Source organism: Nicotiana tomentosiformis, chromosome 12 (genome assembly GCF_000390325.3).
Source record: "Nicotiana tomentosiformis chromosome 12, ASM39032v3, whole genome shotgun sequence".
In the NCBI taxonomy this organism is placed as follows: domain Eukaryota; kingdom Viridiplantae; phylum Streptophyta; class Magnoliopsida; order Solanales; family Solanaceae; genus Nicotiana; species Nicotiana tomentosiformis.
In genome coordinates this window covers 59,372,022-59,394,425 of record NC_090823.1, presented here as the reverse complement: position 1 = coordinate 59,394,425, position 22,404 = coordinate 59,372,022, and the positions used below count along the sequence as shown (strand labels likewise).

The window sequence follows — 22,404 nt, the reverse complement described above, 5'->3', positions numbered from 1 at the left end:
GTACTGTCAACTCTTATTCGAACAGTATTGTATATTTGATCCTTGAGATCATTGTGTGTAATCAGTTAAAGTTCGTGACTCAGTATTACTAGTCTTTGGAGGTTGTTATAATTATTTTCGTTGTTGGTTTCGATACTTGTATTAAATTATATGGAAAAAAATGGCCCGAAATGTAATTGTAATCGACTTACCTAGTCTTAGAGACTAAGTGCAATCACGACGCCTGTGGTGGGATTTTGGGTCGTGCCAAGTTGGTATCAGATCTCTAGGTTCATAGGTTCTACTAGTCACGAATGAGTCTAGTAGAGTCTTGCGGATCGGTACAGAGACATCTGTATTTATCTTCGAGGTGCTACAGAACTGTTAGAAAATTTCCACTTCTTTCATTCTTGTCATGTGGAATTTGTTTATTTTGGAGTTTGAGCCTTTGTATCTCTATTGTCTCACAGATGGTGAGGACACATGCTACCGAGTCAGCTGAGCAGACACACGCGCATTCTGCTAGGGCCGCAAGAGGCCAGGGCCGAGGAAGAGGCCTAGGTAGAGGCCGAGGAAGGGCACATGCCACAGCTAGAGCACCGGTCAGGAGCAACGTATCAATGGAGGTAAGCATATGAAGGGGATAAACCAGCCGACGCAACACCACCAACTTGGGTTCAATTTTCGGAGATGTTTTTGAAAGAGTTTGTTCCCCAGACTCTCCGCGATGAGTGGCGCACAGAGTTTGAATGGTTGTATCAGGGCACTATGACGGTGTCAGAATATGCTATCAGGTTCAGTGAGTTAGCTCGTCATGCACCTATTTTGGTTCCTACAGTTAGAGAGAGAGTCCGCAAATTCATCGAAGGGCTCGATTATGATTTTAAAATATGTAAGGCTCGAGAGTTGTAGACTGACATTCCATTTTAGCTAGTAGAGATTGTCAAGATGTTAGATCGTGTTCTAAGTGAGGAAAATGAGTCTAAGGATGCCAAAAGGTCTCGGAACTCTGGAGGATTTAGTGGATTCTACTCTGCAGCTATGACTCATCATGGAGGAGGCTTGGACAGTCGGTCAGCGTAGTCCGCAATTCAGATTACTCATAGTGCTCCAGTTAATACTTCTAGTGCACCACCGACACAAGTTTCTTATAGTGGTTATTCCTGTTACCCGGCACAGACTCAGTATGAGCAGCCGCGACCTCAGAGGGGTTGTTATGAGTGTGGTGATACCAGGCACATCATGAGAGATTGTCCCAGAATTGGGAGAGGCAAATTTCATCAAAATACTCAGGCTATACGAAATCAAGAAAACAAGACATTCAACTAAGCATGTTGTACAAATTTTAAATAAGAGATAAGGCATGTAGACGTGCAATTAGGCTAAACATGATGACTACACATGCTAGAGTTTCTCAGTTAAGGAAATAAAAGGAAACTACTTAGCAAAAACCGGATTTTTAACATTTAGCCCGAGTACGCACTCGTCACCTCGCGTACACGGCCTTCACGTATTGCAAATTACCATAACAATACCAAATCCTAAGGGGAAATTCCCCCACACAAGGTTAGACAAGTCACTTACCTCAAACCTTGCTCAATCAATTAATAAGAAGGTCTTTCCATCGATTTCCTGACTCTGATCGGCTAGAATCTAGCCAAAACAATTACATAATATAAATAGAACTATAGGAAACTAATTTAAATGATGAAATTATGATTTTAACAAAGAATTGAATAATTGCTCAAAAACGTCAACCCGGTCCCACATCTTGGAACCCGACCAAAATTATAAAATTCGAACACCCATTCGATATCGAGTCCAGCCATACAATAATTTCTCAAATCTGACCTCAAATCGCCTTACAAATCCCCAAATTTTAGCCCAAGAAGTCTTTCAAAATTTTTCCAAATTTCTAACTAAAAATACTAATTAAATGATGAAAACAACAATAGATTCGTGAGAATTAATCAAAAATGAGTCAAGAATCCTTACCCAAATGCTTCCTCTGAAAATCCCACAAAATTGCGCCTCAATTCGAGCTCTCTAGGTCCAAAAATGAATAATGAAATCAAACCCTCGAACTTAGGTCTTTTCTGCCCAATGAATTTGCATCTGCGAACCCACAGCCATATCTGCAGAATTTCTATCACAGGTGGGGTTCTCACTTAGCCCAGCAACCTCCGCTTCTGCGGACCAAAATGTGCATTTGCGCTCCCGCTCCTACGGAAGGGGCTCCGCTTCTGCGACCCGAGGCTTGGCTAGACTTTCCGCTTCTGTGCTTCCTCAACCACTCCTGCGAGTCTGCTTCTGCAGAACTGTGATCACATCTGCGGTCCCAGTTGGGCAGGCCACAATTTGCTTCTGCGATCAACTCCCCGCATTTGCGAGTCCACACATGCAGCCAATTCCTCCGTAGGTGCGATGACACCAGAAGGCTGGAACTTTCGCAATTGCACAAGTCCAAAGTTTGTTCCGGATTCAATCTGAATCACACCCGGGTCCTCGAGGACCCCGTCTGAATATACCAACAAGTCTTAAAACATCATACGAACTTAGTCGAGCCTTCAAATCACATCAAACAATGCTAAAAACACAAATTGCGCATCGATTCAAGCCTAATGAATTTTAGAACTTCTAACTTCTACATTCAATGCATAAACCTATCAAATCACGTCCGATTGACCTCAAATTTTGCACACAAGCCATAATTGACATTACAAACCTATTCCAACTTCCGAAATTGGAATACAACCCTTATATCAAAAAGTTCACTCCCGGTCAAACCTTCCAAAATCTTTCAATTTTCCAACTTTCGCCAATTAATGCCGAAATGACCTACGGACCTCCAAATCAACATCCGTACATGCTCCTAAGACCAAAATCACCCTACCAAGATATCTGAACCATCAAAATTCTATTATGTAGTTGTCTTCTGTTAAATCAAACTACTGTCAACTCCTATGACTTAAACTTCTAATTTAGGGACTACGTGTTCCATTCCACCCTGATACTCTCCCGAATCTGACACCAAGCATCCCGGCAAATCACAAAACCACAAAATGAAATAGAGGGAGCAATAAACATGGGGTCGGGCCTGATACTCTCAAAATGGCTGGCTGGGTCGTTACACATAGAGTTTTACTAGTGAGCACCACATTTGATCGGCGGCGAATTCGTTCATTATTATCATCATTTGTTAAGATATATTCCTCTTTTAATTTGTAATAAACTCGTTAGAAGCTCTGTGAATCACTTGTAATGACCCGACCGGTCGTTGTGTGTATTTACACCCCGTTTCCCCTTTTGATACTTCACATATGTGTAATTTAGGTTTTATGACTTGTGGGGTCAATTATTTCGTTCCAGTAAGATTTTGGGTTAATTTAGACCCTTTGGTTCTTGTATTAGAAGCTTAAGTTAGAAGTGTTGATATATGGGAAGTGTAAACGAATTGATTCGAACTGACTTCAATGAGCCAACCTCCGCAACATTAGAAAAAACCAAATCAGTTGCTCCTACTGTGTCAGGTGTTCGACAAAATGGCACATGTAATTCCACACTCCATGCTCTGCAAATTGGCAATGTTTCTACTATTATTAATCAAACACAAAAGAGTGGCAGTGATGGAGGGGCGAAATTGATCACCAATACTGAAAACCATGCCCCATTCTTTATCTCTGTACCTAAACTGCCTAGCAATGCAACCTAGGCACCTGCACAAACCCAACCTCAACTTCAGGTCACTCAAATTACTCCAACCTCCAGTTATCCTAAGATATCGACCAACTTTGACAAACACTCTCCTCATAACCAATAAACTACAGCAGAACCTCATCAAAACACAACTAACCCAAGCCAACCACCATAAGGAACCAACTTCTAAGTCAAAAAACCTACAAACATTCCTGCACCACTACCACCTACTTTCACACATTCTTTAGCAACCAAATTATGAGCTAGGAAGGCTGCCGAAACAAACCCAATTAGCTTCACCCCTCCCAAGATTACCACCAAACAAGGTCAACCAGCTGTCATTTTCACTAGAAAGGATTACATGGTCACATTGACTAGCAGATATCAATACATAGTCATAGGAAAATTTTATAATACCATGCCAAGAATGGAATCCATTAGAATATGTTTCATAGCACAATTAGAGATCATAGGAGGAGTCAAAATTGCACATTTCAATGCCGGAACTGTCTATATTGATCTTGATAATGAGTATGATCACCATATTATATGGACAAAATAATTCATATTTATTCAGGGCCAAAAAATGGAGTTACAAGCATGGACCCCCAACTTTAAGCCTAATGAGGACTCACCAATTGTACCTGCATGGGTGACAATTCCACAACTCCCATGGAATTTCTATTATATGGAGGTGTTAACAGTCTTACTGTCCCCAGTGGGTAGAGTTTTACACCTTGATCTTGCTTCTATGCAGAAGACTAGGTGAAGTGTTGCCAAAGTGAAGGTGCAGATTGATTTAACCAAACAAAGACCTCATCATGTCTGGCTTGGTTTTAATGAAGAGCAAGATGTCAATGGAGATGGCCAATGGCTAGAAGTTGTATATGAAGACCTACCCAATTATTGTATGCAATGCAAACATCTGGGGCACCTTATTCATCATTTCCCTATTAAAAGAAGAAAAGAGGAGAAAAAGAAAAAGGAAGTAGAAACATCAATTCAGTTGAGATCTTTAAAATAATAAGAACATTGGAAGCACAGTTCCACAGAAGTTGCAAAATCAGACCACACACATGCAAGACAAAGGAGAAAGCTCTAAGCAAAAACAGGTTTCGTTGGACCAAAATGAGGATCAAACTGGAGGTAACATTCATATAGAACCAGAGAAACCAACAACAAGGGATAACCATCCTAAAGATCAATGGAAAACTCAAAGGAAGAAGAGCCTTAGAGGTGTGAATCCAAGAAGCAAACAACAAAGAAACAAACAAAGCAGGAACCAGGCAGAAGGGGACCATGTTACCTCAGGTATGATTCCTAATCCACAAAGTGTCCCTCTAGTTGTTCTGTAGAGGGTGGAGAAATCTGCTGATCAGAATCAAAATATAATTCCCAATCCCACACCCCTTTATATTGATAATGAAGAAGTTATTGGAGGAAAAGTGATTGGTCAGGAGGAAACCATAGTTTAGGCTAGGGATCCAAAAAGGTTGGGTGTTCCTCATGTTTTGCATGAGTGTGCCTTGGCACATTGTAACCTTAGGATGAACCATATAACTCCTGCTACCACTGTTGATACTCAAGATAAGCTAGGGAATGTGGTGAGTCAGATTTCAAGTTCTAATGATGAAGCTCATAGGAGTATAGTTGACAGAGGCAAGGAACCTATGGTTGTACAATCTGTTAACTCCACAGCCAAAATAAATCCCAGTCAAAAGAAAAGGAGACAATTGAGAAGACAAAGAGAAGCAGTTGAAATGGTTATTAACACTGAAAACACTCCTGCCACCACTACTTTGAAGGATCTAGGAACCATATCCTATATTGCACCATCACCTTTTGCAAAGGAAGTAGGTATTGTGGCATATGTAGCACCCCACCCTCACTCTGAGGTAGTAGGTACTACATCATATGTAGCACACTCGCATATGCTCGAGGAAGCAAGAACTAGGCCAAGATTTCAATCAGTCCTATCAGAGGAAGCAGGTACTGAGTCATATGTAGCACCCTCACCTCTTTTCAAGGATGTAGGAACAGGGCCATATGTAGCACCCTCACCTCAATCTGAGGCATCGGGTACTATGGCACATGTTGCACCCTCACCTCAATTTAAGATGCCTCAGGGGAGTTGAAGCATGTAGAAGCAGGGGATGTGTTCCATATCACTATTGTTTATGCCAAATGAAAAATTATCCTAAGAAGAACTCTCTGGGATTTCTTGAGGCAGAAATCCATGTTATGCATTGTACCATGGTGTATTATAGATGACTTTAATGTCATTGCTTCTGCTGCTAAGAAGATTAGTGGCCTTCCCTATCAGATTAACAAGAGCATGGACTTTATCAGTGTGATTGAAGACTGTGGGCTTCATGATCTTTGCTATTTTGGATCAAGATGCACCTGGTCCAATGGTAGAGGGCAGTGTTCTATTGTGTGGAAGAGACTTGACAGGGGTCTTGTTAATGATCACTAGCTTTCCTCCTTCCATGCTACCACAATTACACACCTAGCCTCTACATGTTTAGACCAGAATCCCCTACTTATGGAACTAAATATTAGGCAGGACAGTGGCAAGAGGTATTTCAAATTCCTCAATTATTGGGTCGATCATGAAGGCTTCATGCCTTTAGTTACTGAGGTCTGGAACAAGGAAGTGCAGGGGAATGTTATGTGGATTTTCCATTAGAAGCTCAAAGCTTTATCAAATGCATTGAGTAGTTGGTCTAGGCAAGAGTATGGAGATATTTTTCAAAAAACCAAGGAATATGAGGAACAAGTGAAGCAAGTAGAAATGATTTGGGCTCAATCTAATCAAGCAGCTGACATAACAAAGCTTCAAGAGTTAACTGCAAAATACATTAGATACCTGAAACTGGAGGAGAGTATACTAAAACAAAAAACTCAACTGCACTGATTCAAGATGGGGATGCTAATACAAGTTATTTCCACAGCTTAATTAGAGGAAGAAGAAGGAAAATGTTCATTCACAAGATCAAAGATGCAGATGGAGACTGGGTTGAAGGTGATGAAAATATTGGAGATGCAGCTTGTGAATACTATCATCAGCTGTTTTCAGATCCTGGTGGAGTTATCAAGGAAAACCTGCTATCCTGTATTCCTCATATGATCTCTACAGAAGAAAATGCTATTCTAACACAGGACCCTACCATCTCTGAACTGAAGCAAGTAGTTTTCTCCATGAGCCCTACAAGTGCAGCATGCCCTAATGGCATGAATGGCAAGTTCTTCTAAGTCTGCTGGGAGGTGATCAAGACTGACCTGCTAAATGTGGTCTTGGCTTTCTTTGGAGGATGCACCATGCCAAAATACATGACCAGTGCCTGTCTAGTATTGCTACCTAAAGTTGAATTTCCTAATTCCTTAACTAAGCTAAGGCCCATCAGCTTAAGCAACTTTGTCAACAAAGTCATTTCTAAGGTCTTATGTTCAAGATTGAGCCACATTCTTCCCAGAATTATTTCAGCCAACCAATCTGGATTTGTTAAGGGAATAAGCATATCTGAGAACATAATGCTTGCTCAAGAAATTGTGCAGGGAATCAAAAAGCCAAATAAAGGATCTAATGTAGTTATCAAGCTAGATATGGCAAAGGCCGATGGCAGAGTATCCTGGAGCTATACTTGTATCATGCTGAGGAGAATAGGATTCAATGAACTCTTTATTGATATGATCTGGAGAAGCATGTCCAATAACTGGTACTCAGTTATTGTTAATGGAACCAGGTTTTGCTTCTTCAAATCTACCAGAGGATTGAAACAAGGGGATCCATTGGCACCAACACTCTTCATCATAGGAGCAGAACTCCTATCCAAAATGCTCAATATGCTTAGCCATGATCAATTTTTAATGGCTTCTACATGGAGAAGAGGGGGCCACAAATCAACCATCTGAGCTTTGCAAATGACATAATAATATTCACATCTGGAGGCAGAACATCTCTTCAGAAGATCATGAGGATTTTGGATAATTATGAAGACATCTCAGGCCAACAAATCAACAGGCACAAAAGTCATTTTATAACTTCTCCTTGTGCATTCCCAGCTACTATCAGAAGGGTGCAAGATGTGACAGATTTCACTAACAAGGAATCCCCTCTAACCTACTTGGGCTTCCCCCTCTACACTGGAAGAAAGAGAATTGTCCACTTTAATGACCTTGTGGATAAAGTAGTGGACAGAATCAAAGGTTGGAAAAGCAAGATGATGTCTTATGGAGGAAGAGAAACTTTGATTAGATATGTTATGCAGTATCTTCCTGTCCATCTCCTTTCAGCTGTCTCACCTCCAAAGAGTGTAATGAAGCATATACAAAAGCTAGCAACAAATTTCTTTTGGGGCATGGAAAAACGATAAAAACAAGTACCATTGGGCTTCATGGTAGAAACTGTCATACCCACAGGAGGAAGGGGGAATTGCATTTAGGTCTATACAAGATAAATGTAAATCAATGGAGTTCAAACAATGGTGGTTGTTCAGAACTAAACCATCATTGTGGAGCAACTTCTTGAGAGCCAAATACTATCAGAGATCTAACCCTATTTCAAAAAAATGGCACTCTGGCCAATCACAAACATGGAAAAGAATGACGATGAACAGGAAAAAAGCTGAAGACTACATCAGATAGAGGATCCACTCTGGCAATTGCAGCTTCTGGTGGGACAACTGGTTTGGAACTGTTCCTCTTGTATGTTTTAAAAATGGAAGACCTAGGCCAGGCAACATCACAGTCTCACAGTTTTGGGATAATGGCCAATGGTATTTTCAGAAATTTCAGACATCATGCATACTCCTATTCACTATAGACCTGCTGCCTTGGACAAGGCTATTTGGACACCCAATGTTATAGGAAAGTTCACCTGTGCATCTGCCTGGGAGGTTATCAGGCCAAAGAAGCAACCTAATCTCACCAATAAACTAACTTGGCATAAAAAGATACCCTTTAAATGGTCCTTTTGTGTATGGAGGGCCCTCAAAAATAAGCTACCAACAGATGACAGGGTGCTTCAATTCAGAAGCCCTACCGTAACTAGATGTGTGTACTGCAACACACCTGCAGCAGAGACTGCTGACCATATTTTTAGTCATGGTAACTTTGCTAAATTGGTTTGGAGAAAATATGGAGGACCTACTGGTGTCCAAACACAATACCTAACTCTAAGGATACTCCTCATGAAATGGTGGCTCATAAAGAGATCAAATGAACTACATAAATTGATCCTTGACACCTTGCCTATCATCATCTCATGGAATCTGTGGAAAAACAGGTGCAATGCAAAATATGGTGCTAAAACTTCTTCCCTGACGAGAGTACTCTACTCTATTGATGCTGACATTCATTTGCTACTGTGTACCAACTACCCAGCCATAAAATGGCTACTCAATAGGACTGAACTATATGGCTACATTGAAAATATTCAACATCACACCTCTATCAAAAAGGTAGCTTGGTCAAGACCTGACACTGGACTTGTCAAAATTAACAGTGATGGTAGTGATCTAACAAATCCTGGGCAGACTGGACCTGGAGTTACTATCAGAGGAAGCTGTGGTGAGTTCATTCATGCCTTAGCATGTCCCTAAGGTGAAGGCACCAATAATTCAGCAGAAACAGAAGCATCTATTTTAGGAGTTCAATGGTGTATTACCAATAGTTTTACCAAAATACACTTGGAAGCAGATTCGGCACCATTGATTCATTGGCTCAGCAATGATAATGAGCCACCTTGGACACTACTGATACAAGTGCAGAAGCTACAGAACCTACTCTAACAGTGTGAGAAAACCTGTTTCTCAAATATGTACAGGGAAGCCAATTACCCAGCTGATTCTTTGTCAAATCTTAGCCACAATCTGTCAACCATAGCCAATTATCAGTTCATTCAATGCCTTCCTAATCACATAAGAGGTCAGGTTCAATAGGATCTTCTTGGCACACCTTCTTTCAGACACAAGAAAACCACCAGGTTCATCATACCACCACATCTTGCCTCTACTTCCAATTCATCACATGGTTATGGTTGAAAAATATGAACTCAGGGGAGCACACCTAATTGTCCAAACAACCATGAACAGTATAATGGGAAACCTGTGCACAATGCAATAGTTAAATTCCATCCAGCCTTAAATATGGTGGAGAAATGACAGTAGTAGAACAAAGGGCGTACACCATAACCAAGCACAACAAGGAGAGGAAAGGAGGCCAGTTTTTACACTAACCTTGTTTCTTCTTTTTGTAGGAACATTAGGCATACTCAGAGTATTGGATGGAATTAAATGTACGGTATTAAAACCTTGTGTGCTCATTCTGTTGAATGCTGGCCAATGCAATTGGATATGCCAACTCATTCTTGACCCAGCCTCAGATACACATCAACCTGCGGCTAGAATCCACAATTTTCAAGGCCATAACACCTATAAAAATACTAAGGAATTCATCAACAAGAAACATCATAGGATCTCAACCCCCAGAAATCCAAGCCATCGACAGTTAACACCTTGCTCCTTAACTCAGCTGCAGCAGGTCCATCTCCAGCAATCTGCCACTGTAGAGTTCTAGCTGAATAGTCCCAGAAGTCAAAACTTAGCAAGCATGAATAGTCCAAACACCAGTTCCCAGCAGTAAAAAACAAGACACTACACCAGATTCCTAAGAAGCCAGAAGCCATCATTTCAACATGCTTGTTTTAATTTAGAACTAGTGTGCAAATTCATTGGCGTCGACAACAATTGGTTGGTTTAAATTAGTAGCTTAATATTTTTCATTTATCATTATGCTACTGCTACATTGTATTTGGTAGCAATAGCAATTGTCTTTCTTTGTTCCATTATTTTTCATTTACCTGAACATTATGTAACCTTGTCCCAGTTTGGGACTTATTATATATATCATCTACTAGGTGAATAACCTAGTAGTATAATTAAAAAAAAACTTTGACGTTTGAAAAACTGACCCCAAAATGGTGTTTTAATGGCTCCGATAGCTTTGTATCGTGATATTGGACTGGGGCGTATTCCCGGAATCGAATTCGAAAGTCCGTAGGTTGATTTGTGTTATTTTTTCAAAAATTGGTAATTTGAGGTTTAGAAATTTGACCGTAGGTTGACTTTTGTCTATCGGGTTCGAAATTAGATTTTGGGACATGGAATTGGTCTGATGTTATTTAGAACTTGTCTACAAAATTTGGTATCGTTTGGAGTTAATTTGATAGGATTCAGACGCTTAGTTGCATTTTTAGAAGTTCTTGAACTTTACATTGAAATTCATGCATTTTGGTGGTTGATTCGTAATTATAGATGTTATTTTTGTGTTTTGATCACGCAAGAAAGTTCGTATGTTATTTTTAGACTTATTTGGATGTTTGGTTTGTAGCCTCGAGGGCTCGGATGAGTTTCTGATATGTCGCGGAATCGTTTGGACTGAAAACTAAACTTGCTGGTGTACTGGTGCTCTGATGTCGCAATTGCGAGCACCAGCCTCACAATTGCGAACATAGCAGGGGGTCTCAGATATCGCTATTGCGATGCTTGGTTCACAATTGAGAAGTATGGGTCTGGGTAAGAAGTTTCGCATTTGCAATGAAATTATCGCATTTGCAAAAGGAACAGGGTTCACATTTGCGAGGTTCCCCTTGAGTCTGTCAGTGCGCCAATTGGGAGAAATTCTTCGCAATTGCGAACCAGTGTCATAATTGTGATGTCTGCAACGGAACAAAAGATAGAAAAGTTGGGATTTCATATCATTTTATCATATTTTAGAACCCCTGGCTCGGTAGGAGGCGATTTAGAGAGGGAATGTTTATCTACAAACTTTGGGTAAGTGATTCTAATCAATTTTCAACTATATTTCATGATTATATCTTAGATTTAACATTAAATTTATGTGAATCAAAGAGGAAAAATTGGGAAAGTTTGTCAAGTTTTGAAAAATGAAGAAGTGACTTTTGGGAGTCGATTTGGACTCGAATTTGGAAACTAATCACATATATGGACTCATGGGGTTATGGGTAGTCGAAATCTACCCTTGGACCCAGTCTTTGAGTGGACGAGCCCAGGGTTGACTTTTGTTGACTTTGTGGGAATTGTTTCAAGATCAAAGCTTTATCTATTGTAATTATTTTCCCTTGCTTTGTTTGATGATGTTAAGTCACTTTTGGATTAGATTTGAGCAGTGTGGAGGTGAATTTTAGGGGAAAAGCTATTTTCAAGGGTTGAGTTGGCCTAGTTGAGGAAAGTATCCTGCCTAACTTTTTGTGGGGGAACTACCCCTTAGGATTTGGGTTGATTATGCTATTTGTGTTATGTGAAAGCCATGTACGCAAGGTGACGAGTTGGTACGCGGGCTATATGTGGTATTTGCTCAGTTTTGATTATTTAGACTCTTTCCATGCCTTTAATTGAATTGTCATAACATTCTATATCTCTCATTGTTAATCTACTCTTACATGATTTAATTGTCATTGTTAAGACCTGTTCCACCTCTTACTTGTTATTTGCTCATAAATGCTTTAGTTGAAGTTATTTCCTTCCTTATTGTCTTGTTATCTCTTTAAATGTTGCATTACTTTTAATTGAGGTTGTTATTTCATAGAATTTCTTCTTGCTGAGTTATTGGGTGTTGAAGTTGTAAAAGTTGTTACTACATCGAGGCAAAGTTGTTAATTGTTGAGATATCTTTCTTGTTGACCAAATAACATTCATTTTTTTTATTGTTGATATTTTTGTACACATTGTGGTTGATCCATGGGCTATTTGTTGTGGAAACATTGGTATTGTTGATTCTTTTTGCAAGTTGTGGCATATGGGCACTTATGGTGCGAGTTGTGACTATATTGTGATATTGATATGCATGTGGTGGTATAAATCTAGGGGTTGATACGTATGCGGTGAGATTAGGTGGGCTTGATACATGTGTTGCTAGTAGGGGAACTACTTGAAGTCACGCGGTGAGATAAGGTGGGCTAAAACGCAGGTAGCTATTTTTGAAAAATGATTTTCAAAACTAAATGTTAGGCTCTCGCGGTGATACAAGAAAAGATTGTGATTGAAATTATGAAATGTGAATACGAGGCGGTACCTAGGTTGTGATTCTTGTTGTGTATTTCATATTGAAAAGATTATTGGTTGAACAGTTCTTGTTGCTTTTATTCTTCCTTGTCTTACCAATGTTGTCCTTATTTGACTATTGGTGGTTTTCATTACTGGCTTCATTTTTGTTGTCTTTTGCTTACAATTCTGTCATTAACTTACGTTACTAAACTACTTTGTTACCATTCATTTCTCCGCTTTCCATTACTTCTCATTGTCATATTTTTGTTCTGTTTATCTTATCCAAGTAGGTTTGTCTTGACCTGAACTCGTCACTACTCTACCGAGGTTAGTCTTGATACTCACTATATACCATTATGGTGTACTCATACTATGCTTTTGCACATCTTTTATGCAGATCCAGGTACGTCTGCCCGTGCTGGATGCCAGTGATTGATTAACTAGCTGCCTTTGGAGACTTCAAGGTATTCTTGCTCGACGTCCGCAGTACTCGAAGTCACCTTTTGTTTTTAGACATTCTACTGTGATTTCTTGTTCCAAAATAGTATTGTATTATGAGACTATTAGTACATTCTTGTAGAGCTTATGACTCAGTTCCACCAGATTTTGGGAGTTATTTGTCAGTTGTGTTGCTGAGATTAATTATGATAGTTTAATGGTCTAATTTGAGGTTTTATTATTATTTCCACTATTTCTCTTTACACGTTAGGCTTACCTAGTCTTGGAGACTAGGTGTCATCACGACATCCTAATGTAGGAAATTGGGGTAGTGACAAGTTGGTATCAGAGCTCTAGGTTCATAAATGTTACGAGTCAAACGCATGTGTAGTAGAGACTTGCGGATCGAATGGAGACGTTTGTACCTATCTTTGAGAGGCTACAAAACTATTAGGAAAATTCCACTTCTTTGATTCCTTATCGTCCAATTTGGTTGACTTTGAAATCTGAATCTTTGTCTTCATATTCTATCATAGATGGTGAGGGCACGCACTGCTGGATTCGACGATCAGACACCCACGCCCCCTGCTAGAGCCGCGAGAGGTGGGGGACGGCAAAGAGGCCAAGGAGGGGCACATGGTATAGCTAGAGCACTTGATCAAGCAGCGACTGATGAGCCACTAGTAGCTCCGATTGCAAGACAGGCACCCGAGGTGTATGTTGTCAACCCTACACTTCAGGAGACCCTAGCATAGTTTTTGAGCATGTGTTGGTACTGTAGCTCAGGTGGGGTTGATTCCACTTGCACCAGCCACAACTCAGGCTGGGGGAGGAGCTTAGACTCCCGTGACCTGTACTCCATAGGAGCGGGTCCATGTTGATCAGGTCCCGGAGGTTTTGCCAGCACAGCCTGTTGTTCCGGTTTAGCCCGAGGTTAGGGAAGTGGCATCGGAGGAGGAGCAGTTGAGACTTGAGAGGTTGAAAAAGTATTATTCTCCTACTTACATCGGCCTAGCTACCGAGGATACGCAGGTTTTCTTTAGAGAAATGCCACCGTATTCTCCGTACCCTGGGTATTGTGGAGATGAGCGGAGTTGCTTTTAGTACATTCCAACTGTCGGGAGCAACATATCAATGGTGGCAGGCTTACAAGGAGGGTAGCCTAGCTGATGCAGGCTCACTCATATGGACTCAATTTTCAGAGATGTTCTTGAGAGAGTTTGTTCCGTAGACCCTTCGAGATGCATGGCACGCGGAGTTTGAGCAACTGCGCCGGTGTACTATGACAGTGTCAGAGTATGTTATCATATTTAGTGAGTTGTCCAAACATGCACCTGCCTTGATTTCTACAGTCAAAGAGTGAGTCCACCGATTCATCAAGGGGCTCAACTATGGTATTATATGTAGCATGGCTTGAGATTTGGAGACATATACTCCATATCAGCAGGTGGTAGAGATTGCGCGGAGGTTGGAGGGTATGCAGGGCCGTGAGAGAGTGGACAGGGAGGCCAAGAAGCCTAGAGATTCTGTAGGATATAGTGGTGTCGCGCCCCAGCTGCAGCCCATAATGGTAGAGGCTATGTGAGCCGTACAATTCATTTAGCACTTCCAGCTTCTAGTGGTACTCTGGTTATTCCTGTTACACTCCGTACTTTCATGTTAGAATTCATCTTATGTGAATCAATATGAGCCGAAGAGTTGAAGGACCTTTACAAAGATAATTATGGGTTAAAACATGTTCTAAGGAAGTATCGTGAGGGTTGGAAGGTTAAGAAGCTAATCGAATCAAAGAAAATAAGTTTCGTCGAAAGTCGGCAAGTTGGGAATTATAACCCGTACTTTTGGGGTGAGAATAGGGTGCTTAAGATGATAAAAAGGTAATTTTATGAGGTATTTTAGTTGTATGATAGTCGTGTGTTAAGTTTTGAATTCAAGCGAGTTGTGAAACAAAAGTCGACGAAAGTCATCACAAGTTGCGTTCATAAATATTAAGGAAATTTAGGTCAAATGTTACTAATGTTTTCTCTCAACTTGGATTTATGAGGTGATCCACCTGTCAAATTGAATATCTATGAGTCTAGTTTCCAATGCATTACACTGTTCATCGATACGACATCAGAGTAGAGAGATATTTGCATTTCTGCGAGACTGCGCAAGCAGCTCCCTATGGGACCCACTTAGGCGGTTGAGATATCTTGATATATATGTGACGCCTACAGACCATTTTTACTCATTCCCTTTCATTCTATTCAGACCCTAGACACATAAAACACCTTCTCTCAAAGTTCTCTCATGATCCAAGACCCAAAAAAGGACAAACAACACAAATCAAGTGTCGGGAATCCTGTGGCGCTAGTGAGTTTCTTGTTCTTCTTGTGGTTGCTGATTTTGGTGTGGTTCAAGATCGTGTGAGGGGTTGTTTTAAGTGGTTTAAGTTCTGTAAAATACTCTCCCAAGGTTTTCATATCATCCCTAGGTGATTTCAAGTCTTCCAAAGTGATTATACTATATTTCAACATCAAAAGTTAGTTCTAGTGAAGAATAACACCTCTTTGAGGTTGTGTTGTTGCTGAGGATTGGTGTGAGCAGTGTTTGGCTGAAATATCAAGTGTTTACTTCTGGTTTAGGTATTTATAATACTCTACTACATGTGCTTGAAGTTGTTTGTACGTTGGTTGCATTATTTGAGCTATATGCTACAAGAGAAGACTTGAAATATTTTGAGATGTTATTGTTCTTAATGGACTGTTTTGGAAAGGTTGTTTCTATGAACTTTAAATGGTTTTGTAACCTTGGAAAAATTACTTTTTATGCTGTTGTTTTCATGAATATATTGTCTACATGACAAGCTTGCTGTTGGTATTGTGAATAAGGATATAAAGGACAACATAACAATGGAAAGTTTTACTTGTTGTTGTTGTTGGATTGTTGGGCTATTTGAGTGAGAATTAGGTGATTAATAGGAGGCTGGAAATCCTCCGATTGTACTTGGTATCATGATGGACATGTTTTTAAGTTAACTAATGCATGATAATGGGGTTGAAAGGTACTAAAGGTATTCAATCCGAGCTTGCCACTCGTTGGGATATGTTGATGGCTTGTTAATGAAATATTTTGTAGTCTATTATTGATGTTGTTCTTCTTGGATTGCTCTGGTTGTTGTGATTTTTAGTAAATCGTATTGAGGAGGCCCTTGTAACAGGGGAGTTGCTACCCGATTTTTTGTAAGCTATATGACTACCCAAATATGATGGTACGACATTATATGTTGACAATAATATCATTTCACTTGTTGTAGACGCAAGAAGTTATGTTGAGCACGATGGAGTAATAAGGAAGAGATCATACAGGTATGTTAAGTCACTTTCTTCTTTCTTTTGGCATGATCTAAAGTTAAATGAACGTAAACGATACGCTATTTCATAACAGATCTATTCCTAGCAACTAAGGCTATCCATGTTGTTCTTTCCTTATAATGTTATTCTAAGAATGTGTGTATGATCCTTGAATCCTAATGCGATCCATATTGATGGTATGGATATCCATAACATTAATCGAAGGTGCAACGACCATATGTCACTCCGAAAGGTTTAGAACGTGATTCCATGAGTCTAGCATGCATTATATGTATATATGTATCTATTTTACTCTACCAAGTTGCGCTATAGTCGGCCGGGTACGACACCTAATGTGCAACCACTGATCAGTTGGGTTTTACCGCTATGTGGCCGGGTATGATTCTACCGAGCCTGATGATGGTCGGGTACGTTTTTACCGAGCCTATTATGGCCAGGTACGATATGATGATGATGATGCCCACATAGGCGAACGTTTTTAAAAGCTTATATATATATATATGTATCATGCATTTCATATCAGTAGCCCTCAGAGGTACTCAGATGTTATGGGTTGTATCTTCTCTATTCGTACTGACATCCCTTTTGCATGGGGACATTGCGTTTCATGCTCGTAGGTCCCCATAGACAGGTTGATGATCCTCCTAGTAGGCTATCAGCTCAGTGGAAGGTGTTGGTGCACTCCACTTGCTCCGGAGTTGCCTATTTGGTCAGTATGCCTTGGACATGTATTGATTGGTATGGCGGCGCCCTGTCCCGACCCATATGACTTTTATGTACTCTTAGAGGTTTGTAGACATATGTCATGTATATAGATGATGGTATGTCCTTGTCGGCATATGTTTTGAGTGTACAAATGGTCATGTTGGCCTTTTAGACATGTATGTCACATGTATAAGTTTGTATATCATGTTGGATTGTCCTATGTCGATTAATTCCTTATATTTTATTCTTGTTATCTCATGACGGCCCTTCTGGCCCATTTACCCATGATGGTATGATAAGAAAGATATATTACGTTGGTGCTCGGTTGAGTAAGGCATCAGATGCCCATCACGGCCCTCCGATTTGGGTCGTGACAATTCTGAGGTCTCAAGTTGCACATTTTGCTCAGCCACTATCTAATGCACCCCCATGCATGGGATGCCTTTAGTGGTCAGTTTAGCCGACCATGCCAGGGCCAGTTTTAGCAGCCATACCCACTAAGAGCTTGCTTTTAGTGTGGTTATACCCGACATATGGTGAGGGACTACCCCAGAATCAGGAGGGGTACACGTCCACAGACTACTCACGCTCCACGGATTCCACCTGGCCTACATACTTCATAGGCCATGGTTGCTGCTCCAGTTGCCGCTCCACCTGCACAGCCAGCTCAGGGTGGAGTTCAGGCAGGTAGAGGTCGCCCTAGAGGGGGAGGCTAGGCCAAATTCTATGTTTTTTTGAGTAGGACGGAGGCAAGCGCATCAGACAGAGGAAATCACATCAGACACAGTCATCACGGTATGATTACAGTTTGTCATAGGGATGCATTAGTCACATTTGATCTGGGATCCACATATTCATATGTGTCATCTTACTTTGCTCCGTATTTGGATATATCTCGTGATTCTTTGAGTTCTCCTATTTATTTGTCCGTGTTTGTGGGAGATTCTATTGTTGTGGAGCGTGTGTATCGGTCGTGTTTAGTTATTATTGGTGGTTTTGAGACCAGAGTTGATCTATTTCAACTCAATATAGTAGACTTTGTTGTGATTTTGGATATGGACTAGTTGTTGCCATATCACGCTATTCTGGATTGTCACGCCAAGACTGTGACACTGGTTATGCCCGGTTTGCTGCGATTAGAGTGGAGGGGTACATTGGATCATATTCCTAGTAGAGTTGTGTCCTTCCTTAAGCACAACAGATGGTTGAGAAGGGGTGTGAGGCATATTTAGCCTTTGTGAGGGATGTGAGTGCCAATACTCCTACCGGAGAGTCAACTCTAGTAGTGAGAGACTTCCCTTATGTATTTCCAGCAGACATTCCGTGCATGGCGCCCGATCGAGATATCGATTTTGGTATTACTTGTTGCCAGGAACTTAGCCTATTTCTATTCCACTATATCGTATAACGCCAACAAAGTTGAAGGAGCAGCTGCAAGAATTGCTTGATAAGGGTTTCATCCAGCCCAATGTGTCGCCTTGGGCTGCCCCGGTTCTGTTTGTGAAGAATAAGGATGGTTCTATGCAGATGTGTATTGATTATTGGCATTTGAACAAGGCTACAACGAAGAACATGTATCCATTACCACACATTGATGACTTATTTGACAAGCTTTAGGGTGCCAGAGTTTTCTCGAAGATTGATATATGGTCAGGGTATCATCAATTGAAGATTCTGGACCCGAATATTCTGAAGACTGCCTTTAGGACTCGGTATGGTCATACGAGCTCTTTGTGATATCATTCGGGTTGACCAATGCACCAGTATCATTTATGCACCTGAGGAACAGTGTATTCCAACCATATCTTGACTCATTCGTCATTGAGTTTATTAACGATATCTTGGTGTACTCCCGCTGTTGGGAGGATCATGAGTAGAATCTAAAGATCATGCTCCAGACCTTGAGGGAGAAGAAGTTGTATGCAAAATGTTTGAAGTGTGAGTTCTAACTCAATTTGGGGGTATTTTGGGTCATGTGGTGTTGAGTGAGTGGATTAAGGTAGATCCGAAGAAGATTGAGGTAGTTCAGAGTTGGCCCAGACTGTCTTCAACTATTGAGATCCAGAGTTTTCTTTGTTTGGCCGGGTATTATCGCCATTTTGTAAAGGGTTTCTCATCTATTGCTGCACCTATGACCAGGTTGACCTAGAAGGGCTTTAAGATAGTCCGAGGAGTGTGAGGTGAGCTTTCAAAAGCTCAAGACTACATTGACTAAAGCCCTAGTGTTAGTGCTACCTACGGGCTCGAGGTCTTACACTATGTATTGTGATGCGTCACACATTGGGCTTGGCGCGGTGTTGATGGAAGATGGTAGGGTGATTGCCTATGCGTCTTGGTAGTTGAAGGTCTGTGAGTAGAATTATCTAGTCCACCACTTAGAATTGGCAGATATTGTTCATGTATTGAAGATTTGGTGGCATTATATGTACGGTTTCCCATGTGAGGTCTATACCGACCACCGGAGTCTCTAGCATCTGTTCAAGTAGAAAGATCTCAATTTGCGGCAGTGGAGATGGTCAGAGTTTCTTAAAGACTATGATATCACTATTCTATTTCATCTCGGGAAGGCCAACGTAGTGGCAGATGCCTTGAGTAGAAGGCGGAGAGTTTGGACAGTTTAGCATATCTACCGACAACAGAGAGGCCACTAGCTCTGGATGTTCATGTCTTGGCTAATCAATTTGTTAGATTGGATGTTTCGGACCCCAACCGGGTTCTTGCTTGCATGGTTTCTTGGACTTCCTTATATGAGCACATCAGAGAGCGTCAATATGATGACCCCCATTAGCTTGTCCTTAAGGACATTGTATAACACGGCGATGCCAAGGAGGTTTCTATCGGAGATGACGGTGAGTTGCGGAAGCAGGGCTGGTTATATGTGCCTAATGTAGATGGGTGCCGCTAAGATGTATCAGGATTTGAGGAAGCACTATTGGTGGAGGAGAATGAAGAAACATATAGTGGAGTATGTGGCCTAGTGCCTAAATTGTCAACAGGTGAAGTATGAACATCAGAGGCTAGGCGGTTTGCTTCAGAGACTTGAGATTCCTGAGTGAAAATAGGAGCGTGTTACTATTGCCTTTGTTGTTGGGCTCTCATAGACTCAGAAAAAATTTGACATGGTGTGGGTGATTGTGGACAGGTTGACCAAGTCGGCTCATTTCATTCCGGTGGTGACTACCTATTCTTCCGAGCATGTGGCTCATGTCTATATCCGTGAGATTGTTCGTCTCCATGGTGTGCCGGTATCCATTATCTCTGATTGAGGTATGCAGTTCACGTCGTGTTTTTAGAGAGCTATGTAGTGTGAGTTAGGCACACAGGTTGAGTTCAGTATAACATTTCACCCCAGACGAATGGACAGTCCGAGCGCACCATTCAGATATTAGAGGATATGCTTCGTGCCTGTGTTATGGATTTTGGGGGTTCATGGGATCCATTCTAGCTGCTTGCTGAGTTCGCCTACAACAATAGCTACCAATCGAGTATTCAAATGGATCCTTATGAGGCCCTATAAGGGAGATGGCGCCATTCTCCAATTGGTTGGTTTGACCGGGAGAGGCTAGCTTGTTGGACACAAATTTGGTTCGAGATGCCTTGGAGAAAGTCAAGTTGATTTAGGATCGACTTCAAACAACCTGCCGCGCCCCGTTTGCTCGTGAAAGCGGGTTTTGACATGTCACAACTCTTTTAAATGGGTATTAAAAGAGAAGAGTCGCCATCTAACAATGTTTTAAGGTGTGTTAGGGCACCTTTTTTCAAATAACTCTGTTTGAACTAGTCTGTGTCACCAAAGATCGGGTAAGAGCACAAATTACCTCAAACATAAGGGGTTAGGCGCTCTTCGAGGTCCACAACTGTGGGTCTTGGCCGGATTGTACTATATGTGGGGATTATTGAATTATAGATATCATACGTGATCATATAAGTTAAAGAAAAGTAGGGATCTAAATTTACAAGACAAAACAAGTTGCATGTAGGAAAAAAATGGATTGTTTAATAAATAATTGACACAGTCTTTGAAGATTACAAGATATGGTATAGTTTAATCTAAGTTCAAACAAGCGTACAAACAGTAACTGTGGGGGGGGAGGGGGTCCTAAGTTTTTTTAGCCTAAAGGATCACCCCGTGAAACATAAATAATACATCGCAACTCCCTTAAAGGTAATGGTTGCTCATATTATTCAGCGGGCACAGACTATCATCTCCTGCTACACAATTACTATCTTAAGGTGTTTTACCTAAAGGCCTTTTAGTTCAATTCTAAACCGCGTCCTATGCGTGCTTTACCCGTCCCATGCCTATGGTCTAGGAGGCTTTGGACCTACTATTTTTGTAGTACTAGACTTTACTTAGGATGCTCAAAATGATAAAATAGGCGCACAACCAAAACAATTAGGACTGCACATAGTTACCAAATAAGGGCTCAAATTGGCCTCCTCACATAGACATGTATGCACGCAAACAGTTATGAGGTTATGCTAACAGTGTTCCAGATTATTAAGTGAACGGCTGTAGGTGGGCAAATTTGAAATCGGAGCATATTGAATGGCGCAAGATCTATAGTCATTATTTCTATGTGATTGATCGATTCAGGGATTAACATTAGAATCATACAAGCAGTGTTTCTAGGCAGACTGTTTCGACCAAGTTGCTGATTTTAATACATGGTTTATTAAGACCCTATAGGCATGATTTCTAGGTGACTTATGACTGGGCAGTGAGATCATTGAAAGCGCATAATTATTCGCCTTTGATTCTATAGACATGATTTCTAACTTGGTAGTAACATCCTATATGCATGATATCTAGACAATGATATCTGGGCAGCAAAGCAATTGAGAACATGCACTTGTTTTATTCACCCTATAGGCATGTTATCGAGGTAGCAATTTGATGAGAATAGTAGTAGCAACAATTTTAATTAACCATATTGAACTCCTATAGGCATGGTATCTAGGTGTGACAATGAGAAGTCAACAAATCTTGTTTTAATCCCTATAGGCATTCTGTAAGGCCCGGTAGAAATATGCAAAGAAAATAATATTTCATGGTGCTGGACTAGGCTTACGTGTTTGAGGATTGTAGAAATTCTTTTTGGGTTGAACAATGCACCGGAAAGTAAAGGAAAATTTTTGGCGGAAAAGCCCGTTTATGCGGT

General features: G+C 40.8%; 1 protein-coding gene across 1 annotated transcript; it reads left to right on the top strand.

The window, feature by feature from the left end:
- The first annotated feature begins 7,649 nt into the window (after nt 1–7,649).
- LOC138902708 (uncharacterized) lies at nt 7,650–8,322 on the top strand. The gene is made up of 2 exons (XM_070190599.1): nt 7,650–7,991; nt 8,098–8,322. Exons 1-2 carry the CDS (start codon nt 7,650–7,652, stop codon nt 8,320–8,322), a joined length of 567 nt encoding a protein of 188 aa, XP_070046700.1.
- Nucleotides 8,323–22,404: the final 14,082 nt, after the last annotated feature.

Coding starts and splice junctions, on each gene's coding strand:
- LOC138902708 (XM_070190599.1), top strand. CDS start 7,650: ATGAGGATTTTGGATAATTATGAAGACATCTCAGGCCAACAAATCAAC. Junction 7,992..8,097: donor CTGTCTCACCTCCAAAGAGT/GTAATGAAGCAT, acceptor TCATACCCACAG/GAGGAAGGGGGAATTGCATT.